The 11,008-nt window shown below is 37.6% G+C and overlaps 1 protein-coding gene across 3 annotated transcripts in view; it reads right to left on the bottom strand.

Moving 5' to 3' along the window:
- The window catches only part of LOC106871492 (SUN domain-containing ossification factor), a 115,235-nt gene that overhangs the window by 12,190 nt on the left and 92,037 nt on the right, over nucleotides 1–11,008 (bottom strand). For all 3 annotated transcript variants that reach the window (XR_008264964.1, XM_014917973.2, XM_014917974.2), the window contains exons 9-15: nucleotides 10,152–10,313; nucleotides 7,152–7,213; nucleotides 6,559–6,609; nucleotides 5,733–5,891; nucleotides 4,440–4,524; nucleotides 2,578–2,675; nucleotides 818–2,084 (exon numbers count right to left, since the gene is read on the bottom strand). Coding sequence is in view for 2 of the 3 variants with exons in the window: in XM_014917973.2 (XP_014773459.1) it covers nucleotides 818–2,084; nucleotides 2,578–2,675; nucleotides 4,440–4,524; nucleotides 5,733–5,891; nucleotides 6,559–6,609; nucleotides 7,152–7,213; nucleotides 10,152–10,313 (1,884 nt within the window). In the remaining variant the exon portion in view is untranslated. The remainder of the gene's footprint in view (nucleotides 1–817; nucleotides 2,085–2,577; nucleotides 2,676–4,439; nucleotides 4,525–5,732; nucleotides 5,892–6,558; nucleotides 6,610–7,151; nucleotides 7,214–10,151; nucleotides 10,314–11,008) is intronic.

Genomic DNA, 11,008 nt, shown 5'->3' with positions numbered 1-11,008 from the left:
GGGCAATAAAGAAATGAATATTCATAAATTACCTCAGACAATTCATTAACAAACTAATGAAGAAGCCTCTATGTGGTTGCTTGGCCTGCTAGAAATACCTAGGTCTATCACAACTCTGAGGACTCATCAGGCCAAAGGTTAAATGTGGTTTCCATAGCATATCAGTGACTGATATTACAATGCTTTTCCCACTGATCGGGACACTGGTCCATCTCAGCATTAACTTCCCAGCTATTGCTGGAACTCATTTACAGCTGAGTGAACTGGGGCAATGTGAAATGGTAGAACACCTGTCATATTTACAGAAGGTGTGGGTTGCATTTTACGGCGAGACTGACTTTTTCTATCCAAGGGGTTTTTTAAACCAATATTTGCACTCTTATTTAAAGTTTTATTTGCTTTGAGATCCATTTGAAAGAAAAGAATTATTTCACGTTCTCTTGAAATTTCTAAATTCTTTTGTTGCGAAATAAAATATTTTGCTCAAGAACACAATACACTGCCTATCCTGGAATTGAAACCATAATCTTACAATAATGAGTGCAATACCCTAACAACTAGGCCCTGCACCTTTGACTGTTAGAAACAGTAACCAAAGTTCTGGTTCAAACCATACCTTTTTGTCTTAAAAATCTACGATAGCTATAGCAGACCATAGTACACGTCTGAAAATAAAATAAAGACAAGATGGTTATGGGTGGAATGTCTTTGATTACATACACCTGTTCAATTGGGGCTGACTTGTGCCTAAACAGCAACAACAAGGAATGAATTCAGATTGAAGAAATGAAAACCTTATGGTTAATAACAAACTTACCTACTGCTGAGAGAGACATTAAGTTCCAGTGCTTTGATGCGGTTATTCAGCCTCATTATAGCGGATTCTCTTTTACCAGCTGGTGGCAGACCAACACGAACTAATGTGTATAAAGGTCGACCTTTACTATCTACCTTAGGGTCAGTAATATTCACAGCCTTCACCACTTTGTCTTCGGCTGTCATTGATGAAATAGATATGGATGAAGACTCTGGGACTACAGCTTTGGAAGGAGATTCAGAGACTCTTGTGGGTACAATATTTGCCCCAGTTGGCTCCATTTCCTCCCCACTTTTAGGAAGGCTTGCAGTGGTGATGATGTTACTCTCAGTTTCCTTCAGCTTAGCTTTGTCGTCAGACTTGATACCCAGAGTTACGTCTTGTTTATCTAATAAGGTGGCAGTAGATTCTGATTTTGCAAATAAAAGATCGGAAGGGGACAAATGGGAATCGTAATGCTCGGATGTGACCCCATTTAGCTCAACTTGTTTTACAGATGTGGAACTTGGTTCGATATAAAGTGTAGTGGCTGGAGTCCGGAAATCAACAGGTTCTCCACCGGAAGATGCCATTTTGGATGAAGCCGTCTTCTGCTCCGTAGAAGGTATATCACTGACAAAAGAACTGGTTTCATTCACCTCCTCCTTTGGTAAACTCGAGACAGATTCAAACTCAGAATGTTCAGCCTTTGAAATTACTTGTGCTACAACAGAACTCTCTGAAGATTTCTGATCTGTCAGTATAGTTTTTTCACTTTCTAAAGCCGTGTGCACTTCAGAGCTAGGATAGAGACTTGCTGTTGGTTCTGAAACTGTTAAATTTGCAGTTTTGGTTGAATGTGACGAACTTGTTTCAGTTTCTAGTGTAACAATGTTTTGGTCAGATTTACTATCTGCTGAATGCAAAATACTTTTAGTGAATAAATCAGTGTCAGACGTATGAGCTGCAGACGGCTCCTCGACAATTTTACTTATGAGAGGAACTTTCCACGAAATGGAATCTTTTTTGGATGATGTAGCAATGGCAGATACTCTCTTCAAAAACTGACATTTTAAAGACCGAGAGCTAGAATACTTAGTACTAGTTTTCTTCAAAGGGCATATAAGACAGCAAGTGATGTAACTGCTTAAAACAGCAGGATGATGTTGTTCTTCACTTTCAATAAGCTGTACCATTGGTTCATTTGAAGCTGTGTCAGATATTGGAACCTGTTCATCATCATTTAATATAGTGACTAGCTTTTCACTGGGAGACTGGACAGGGCTTTCTGGAAAGAGAAAAAATAATAATAAAAAAAGAAGTTTCGTAAGTCAGAAATTCAAATAGCATGCATGGCTGTGTGGCTAAAGAGCTTGCTTTGCAACCATGTGGTATCAGGTTCAATCCTATTGGCAGCAACTTGGGCAAGCGTCTTCTACTTTAGCTCCAGGCTGACCAATGTCTTGTGAGTGAATCTGGTAGATGGAAACTGTGTGGAAGCCCATCACAAGTGTGTGTGTGTGTGTGTGTGTCTTTGTGGTTGTCCCCCTGTCACTGCTTGACACCTGGTGTTGATTTGTTTATGTCCCCATAACTTAGCAGTTTCACAAAAGAGATCAATAGAATAAATCTCAGACTTTAAAAAAAATTCTGGGGTTGATTTGTTCCAACATGGCCATAGTCCAATGACTTGAAACAAGTAAAAGATAAAAGGTAAAATAAAAAAAAAAAATTCCAAACGTCTCTCAATTGTTACAGTGAAAAGTAGAAATAATTCTTACCTGGTACTTGACTGACAGAACCTTCAGGCATCGAAGGCTGTATCTGTTCACTTGCTGCAGAAGGCTCAATTGCTTTGGTTGTTGTACTAGCGTTAACCCTGCAAAATATAAAACAGTATGAATAATATTTTCTCATGTGAATTGGGAGAGAGTTACATTAATTTATACTGCAACTTGACACTAACATATGTTCAGAAAAACTGAAATCACAAATTGATTTTAATTTGTAATTTTAGAATTTAAACAGAATTACTCACAGGCAGTCTCATTTATGATATCTTAATTTTGATTACAAATTTCAATGTTGCTAAGGCAGTCAGCTGGCAGAACCATTAAGAACGTCAGAAAAATTGCTTAATGGTATTTCTTCTAGCTCTTTTATATGTTCTGAGTTCAAATGCTGCTGAGGTCAACTTTGCTTTCCATCTCATTCAGGGTCAATAAAACAAAGTACCAGTCAAGTACTGTGGTTGATGCAATCAACTTGCCCCCATTCCCTCAAGTAAACTTGCTGGTTTTGAATCCTGCAACACACCTGCATCCCATTCAGAAGGAATGTTCTTATCTTGGTCACTTAGATATAGAAACAGGGTAATCAACCTTATGACTCCTAGGGTTCAAGAAAAATAATAAAATAAAAGAATTATAATATAATACTTTGTAAATTAATTATATGGTCACTAAATCAATGGTTTATCGCCTTCTTTTCTCACTTGATATCACAAGCTGTTGTTGGCACTCCGTCGCTTACGATGTCGAGGGTTCCAGTTGATCCGATCAACGGAACAGCCTGCACGTGAAATTAACGTGCAAGTGGTTGAGCACTCCACAGACACGTGTACCCTTAACGTAGTTCTCGGGGAGATTCAGCGTGACACAGTGTGACAAGGCTGACCCTTTGAATTACAGGCATAACAGAAACAGGAAGTAAGAGTGAGAGAAAGTTGTGGTGAAAGAGTACAGCAGGGTTCGCCACCATCCCCTGCCGGAGCCTCGTGGAGCTTTAGGTGTTTTTGCACAATAAACATTCACAACGCCCGGTCTGGGAATCAAAACCGCGATCCTATGACCGCGAGTCCGCTGTCCTAACCACTGGGCCATTGCGCCTCCACTATATCACAAGTATAAAGGTAAGAAATACATGGAATAGAAGCAATAAAGAACTTCACTAGATTCAATATTAAATACTGGGTAAAACTTAGGAATCAGCTTTAAAATATGTGTTTAATATTATATTTTATGGAGCAGGCATGGCTGTGTGGTTAAGAAGCTTTTTCATCACAACCACTTTGTTTCAAGTTCATTCTCATCTTGGGCAAGTGTTTTCTACTATAGTTCCAGACTGGTTAATACCTTGTTAGTAAATTTGGTAGATGGAAACCTGTCATATAAATATATGTATGTGTGTGTACTGTCTCTACACTCTCTGAGTGGTTGGCGTTAGGAAGGGCATCCAGCTGTAGAAACATTGCCAAATTCAGATTGGAGCCTGGTGTTGCCATCCGGTTTCACCAGTCCTCAGTCAAATCGTCCAACCCATGCTAGCATGGAAAGCGGACGTTAAACGGTGACGTTGATGGTGTGTGTGTGTGTGTGTGTGTGTGTTCCCACCCCACTGCCACCACTCGACAACTGGCATCGGATCGTTTACACCACCATTACTTAGCAGTTTAATGAAAGAGATCGATAGAATAAGTACCAAACTTTAAAAAATAAGTACTGCTCGACTGAACCCTTCAAGACAGTGCCCTAGCATGGCCGCAGTCTATGACTGAAACAAGTAAAGGATAAAAAGTATTTAAAAAAATTGCAAAATCAAATTCAAAAGAAATGAGAAATTGGTGACTTGTCAAAGGACTGACCTTACTTGTGGTACACACGGCAGCTGTGTGCTATTGGTGGAGGTGGTGTTGGTGGCGTTCTTTTGGGTACCGTTTAAACAATTTTCTGTAAATACAGAAGATACTTGCCTGAATGAAACTGCTTCAAAAGACAAAAATATAGTTGATTCTCCTAACCAATAATTCCTTTTATTTTCATGTAGTTGTCGAAAAGAAAATGCTATGACTTCTACAATACCAGGACAAGACTGAATATTCACTGTCAACAGTGCAGTTCAGTTGAATGCTTTTGCTTCCCCCCCCCCTTCTCTTTCAATCCTTTAGCACTCAAATCTGACCCAAATATTCTACTTGTTCCATGTTCAAACTGGCCAGATCTGGCCTCTCAAACATACCCTACAATGTCATTCTAAAAATAAACAATCACATCTTTGAAATCTCCAAGCTACAAGATAATGCATGGTTAATTCAAAACAATGTGAATAAAAATAGCATTTCATTTGACAGAAAAATCTGAATACTAAAGGGTTAAAGAACATTTTTTTATGGCTCTATCAGTGGAGGAAGGGCAGTACATGAGACCATTTTTTAAAGGGGTTTTCAAGATTTGTGGAAGAGAAGGGAAAGAAACCATGACTCATGGATTGCTGTGATAAGCAGCAACACATTGAGATATACTCAGAATCAAGGACTTGGTCTCAAAGCTTGGAACAGGGCAGGTTCAGCTGAAGTAATCAAGGAGTACAGAGAAGAAGTACATGTGGAGAGGACAGAACAGTAGTTAACTGAAATTGAAAGACTACTAGAGTACAAAACTGAAAATTATGAAAGCTCAATATTTCAGTAAATATATATGAAGGAGTGCTGAAAAGTTCCTGGCTTTAAGGGTATTGTGAAATTCCTGTTGGAGACCCAACCCACCGAGTTTTTTTACAGCCAGGAACTTTTCGGCACCCTGCATGTGTGTGTGTGCATATGAGGGAGTGCTGAAAAGTTCCTGGCTTTAAGGGTGTTGCGAAAGGCCTGGCTGGAGGCCTAACTTCTGAGTTCTTTTACAGGGCTTAGAAAAACTGGAGGACTGCTGCAGCAATAAGTGTGTGGATCTGAGAGGGGAATATGTTGAATAAGATAATAATCAACTGATCCTCCTGTATTTTCTTTTAACCAGAGCCAGGAACTTTTCAGCACCCCTTTGAAAGGGAAAAGAATTCCACTCTGATACAAAGCAATAAACATTGCAGGTTTGTTTTAGAACGGCAGTAAGATGGAAGAAGGATTCTGACATGGAATAAATGTGACAAAGGAATTAATTACCTTGACATGGAATAGTGACATTAGGAGTCTTGATCTTCTGAGATGTTGCGTTGGATTTATTTTCTTCAGGATGACCAGTGTGACTGCCGTCTGCATTCTCTTTAGTAGCCTGTTCATTGCCGGTTGTCAGTACATGCTTCACCAACCTTAAAACTGTGTCTGGAGACAGACAAAGGAAAAGACAGTGTGAGGTGGTGTGGGCATGTGTTGAGAAGGGATGAAGGGCATGTTCTGAGGAGGGCGATTGTGTCTGAGGTAAATAGAGCGTGAAAGTGAGGTAGACCGAGGAAAAAGTGGAGGAGGAGATTGGGAGGGTTGGTTTGAAAAAGAAGGATGCCCAAAACTGGGTAAAGTTGCTATGGCATTGAGGTAGATCCAGCCATCCTCGTTACCGGGGACAAAACACTGGATGATGATGATGATGAAATTTGGCATTCTATTATAACACACACACAGAGTTATTAAATATAAGTTAAATACTCTGGAAGTGGAAGCCAGAAATGGAAGAAATCAAGTATGCATATGCATTTATGTTTATGACGATTAATCTGTACGAACATGCAAACATGTCTATGCATTTTGCATCTTTTGATTATTTATTAGAAAGAATAGGAGAAGAAATTTCCATTGCTCAACCTAGCACAGCAGATTATCAAAGGAGGGGGAGAGAAAGAGGGATGGTGTTGAGAGAGTAGGAGAGAGAGAAAATGGAATGAGTAGGTGGAGAGAGAAATTGGAAAGGGTAGGTGGAGAGAGAGAGAGAGAGAGAGAGAGAGAGAGAGAGAGAGAGAGAGAGAAATGACTGAATGAGGTAAAGCATCCACACCTTTGGCACTAGCAAATAAATTTACTGGAGGTTCATCTTGTACATCATCATCTGAAATATAAAAGGTGAATTAGAATCCATTAACAAAAGAACAAGTTCAATATATTGCAACATGATAACAACAACATTTCTGTAAATGCAAACAACTGCACATAAACACAATTGTTTTGACGCAATCATTTCTATAGACTTTTTATCTAAACATTTCACTGAGAGGATTGGAAATTCAATAGAGTTTTTAGTGAATGTAATAAATGTTTTTATAGCTATAGAAAAACTCGTACTGCTTCTTTCAAAATCCAAATATATTTACAACAGAATCTGACAAGCTCAAAGGACCATCCTTTCCTCTTGACTAAAACAAATTTTAAAAGAAATACTGTAAATGGCAAATAATATGCACTTTTTTTCAAAAATTATGTAGCAAAAATCACCCCAGGTCCTATATGTGAACTTAGGCTTATATTACAAGCTTTAATGCATCAAAACCTTTTCCCTGAATATATACTACAGAAATTGGGGTGCATCTAATATGCCTGTGCATTGTTTATGCCATCAAATACAGTAAATAAAAATAGTTTAATTAGCCTTACCGAGATCGTCATGCTGGTTAACATCACTTTCCATATCTTCTTCAATAGTGAAACCAAAAACCCTGAAAAATACCATAAATAAAAAATAAAATGAAACAAAGAAATGTTAAACAATAAATCATCATCATCATTTAATGTCCCCTTTCCAACACTTGCAGGGGTAAGTTTTCTGTGGCCCTTCTTGTTGCCAACCTTCACCCATTTCCAAGCAAAGCAATATTTCCCCATAGTTGGACATGTTTTTCACAGAAGATTGGAAACAAACCACCTCACTTGTATGACAATGATGCTCATTTACATCTATCACATGATTTCTAGATAAGAGCAAGTGAGCATGCACACAAAATGGGCTTCTTTTAGTTTCTGTGTACCAAATACATTCACAAGACTTTGGTTGGGTCTCTAGTAGAAACCACTTATTCAAGGTACCACACAGTGAGACTGAACCCAAGACGATATGATTGGGAAGTAAGTTTCTCAAACACACAGCATTTAAGTTCACCTATTTCATGTTTGAAAATTGAAACATTCAGTTGTAAAAAAACAATTTGTACACATTAATGCTGTACAAGATAATTTAAGCAACAAAAGCTTTTATACTTTGTAATGGCACATAAAAACTTGTATACATCAAAAGCCTTTTTAAATTGTGTCATAAACATTTAATTGCCAATGTCTTAAAAAAAAAAAATTCCCATTAATTCTTATTGTTCAAATGAACATAAACAGTATTTATAGAAAGAGTCACCAATTTAACAGCTTTCAGTAAAATTAGCCAGATTAATCAAATAGTCCATATAACTGGTGTTTGTAAGGAAATCAGGTAAAATTTAATATCCAGGTTAACTGTTTAGTTCCCAATCTCAACCATTTTCAAGCACATCTATGAACAAGAGCATTCTAGTACCCTCTTATTACCATCAACATTTAAAAAAAATTTATTTATAAAATGATTGGTAAATAAACTTTGCCCTTTTCCTTCTCCATGAGGTAGTGATAGCTATTCCAAAAGTCCACCAACCAACTATCACAACCTGTCTTGCGAGTGTAATAGTTTATTTACTAATCCTTTAGTAAAAAGTATTGACTGTCAATAATACGAATGTACCACATTCTTAATTTGATTATACTAGTATTTCTTACAGGAGGAAGGAGAGGCTATGAAGACTGAAAAGCAGGGAACAATTTGTCATGTTTAATAAAGTACGATGGCTTTAAACCATTTTTAACATGTCCAACACAATGATAAATAATACAGATTTCTATGGATGCAAATTATTTTGTCTGTTCATTAATATAGGGAGAAGGAGCAAAAAGTTAGCTATCTATTTACTTTTTTTAGTTGTTGGTATATTCAGCAGTTTCAAAACTACTGGAAATGCCATCTCTTTAGGGATGTGTAGGACTTGATTACTTATGTGGTCCTTTACTCATTCAATATGGTAGAATGTGATTTGAAGAAGATTTGGCTGTTATTTCTAACAGGTTGAGTAATCATATAGCAATTCTCTATTGCAGAAATAACTTCATCACTATCATCCTCCTTTAACATCCATTTTTCCATGCTTGCATGAGTCAGATGGAATTTTTTGAAGCAAATTTTCTATGGCTCGATGTCTTCCCAGTCACCAACCCTCATCTGTTTCCAAACAAAGTAATGTTTCTCCATGGCCAGACATGTTTTTCATGGAAGACTGGAAACACGACAAATTGTTCCCTGCTTTTCAGTCTTTGTAGCCTTTCCTTCCTCCTGTAAGAAATACTAGTATAATCAAATTAAGAATGTGGTACATTTGTATTATTGACAGTCAATACTTTTTACTAAAGGATTAGTAAATAAACTATTACATTCGCAAGACAGGTTGTGATAGTTGGCTGGTGGACTTTTGGAATAGCTATCACTACCTCATGGAGAAGGGAAAGGGCAAGGAGTTGGATGATTGTTTATTTACCAATTGCTTTATAAATAAATAAATAAAATGTTGATGGTAATAAGAGGGTTCTAGAATGCTTTTGTTCATAGATGTGCTTGAAAATGGTTGAGATTGGGGACTAAACAATTAACCTGGACATTAAATTTTACCTGATTTCCTTACAGACATCAGTTATATGACTACTTGATTGTATGACAGCCAAACTCATTTACCACCATCACATGATGCCAAAACAATTCCTACATAAATGCTAATTTGAAGATACAAGATCATTAGGATATGCAAGGTGCAAAAGCTTTTTAAGATATCCTCATCACCATTTAACACCCACTTTCCATGCTGATATGGGTTGGACAGTTTGACAAGAGCTGGCCAGCTGGAGAACTGCACCAGGCTCCAATTGTCTATTTTGGAATGGTTTCGACAGTTGGATGTCCTTCCTTATGCCAACCACTTTAGTACTGGGTGCTTTCAACATGGCACCAGCACCAGTGCTATTTCATGGTACTAGCATGGGTGCTTGATATGTGGAACTGAGAAGTGATCCTGCATCATCATCATTTAATGTCTGTTTTCCATGCTGGCATGGATTGGACGGTTTCACTGAGGTCTGGAGAGCCAGTGGCTGCACCAGGTTCCAACCTGATCTGGCGATGTTTCTACAGCTGGATGCCCTTCCTAACGCCAACCACTTTGAGAATGTAGTGGGTGCTTTTTATGTGCCACCGACACAGGAGCCAGTCAGGGGGCACTGGCATCGGCCACGTTCAGATGGTGCATTTTACATGCTACTGGCATGGGAGCCAGTCAGGCAGACCTGGCATTGACTATGTTTGAATGGTGCTTTTTACATGCCACCAGCATGGGAGTGTATGAAAGAAAGACCATCCAGCCATAAAACACTAACCTCAAATAAGTCTTCATCCAACCCATGCTAGTATGGAAAAATAGATGTTAAAACAAATGAATGAAGTTGATACTGAAAACTCTTGAAGGCAGTGACTGAGCAAGGCCAATCCAATGACTGAAACAAGTAAGAGAATCAAAGAATAAACTTGGAACTTACCGGAAAAGAGTGAGAGGACAAAAATGCTCCTCGCCATAGTGATCAAGTATGTCTACCTTGACAAATTTGGAATAATTTTCCTCCGTTATTTGATACTTATGAATTGTTCGTTCTTCAGTTGATTCAAATGTACCTAATAGCTGCCACTCTTTAATGGGGTATCTGAAAGTATAAACCAAAATAAATTCGATATCAGTTTACAATTCAACATTAACTAAGTTGCTTTATTACTAAACAGTGTTCTAGTTTAAAATAAAGCTATCACAAACAGCATAGATAATTATTTTGTTTGCTTTTTATAGTTTTTATTTTTTTGCCTATTTTAACATGGAACTACTTGGTGCTAGTTCTAAATTTGAATATTTACAAGAATATTTGGAAAAATAAAAGAGCTTCACAGTCAAAAACCTTTATTAATAAATATCACAACATAAAGCTGAGTAACCAAGACAGATAAAATTACATACTTAGCTGAAGAAGACAACCTAATTCCAAAGGAAAGATTTGAATACCTGACTAACATTTTTGCTTATCATTTAATTTGAGAAATACAAGTAGTACCCATTCTCTCTGCAGAGGCCACCTAAGTTTCATAATATTGATTTCAAATTTTGGCACAAGGCCAGTGCGTTCAGAGGAGGGGATAGTTTGATTACATCAACCTCAGTACTCAACTGGTACTTATTTTATTGATCCTTAAAAGATGAAGGGCAAAGTTGACCTCGGTCGAATTTGAGCTCAGAATGTAAAGAGAGACAAAATGCCACCAAACATTTTGCCTGGAGTTGCTAATGATTCTGCCAAGTTGCTGCTTTTAAGCTTTGTAATATTGATGTACATATATATATATATATATA

The sequence above is a fragment of the Octopus bimaculoides genome, chromosome 1 (genome assembly GCF_001194135.2).
Source record: "Octopus bimaculoides isolate UCB-OBI-ISO-001 chromosome 1, ASM119413v2, whole genome shotgun sequence".
In the NCBI taxonomy this organism is placed as follows: domain Eukaryota; kingdom Metazoa; phylum Mollusca; class Cephalopoda; order Octopoda; family Octopodidae; genus Octopus; species Octopus bimaculoides.
Note: the sequence above shows the minus strand (reverse complement) of the source record. Positions and strands in the feature narration are given on the sequence as shown.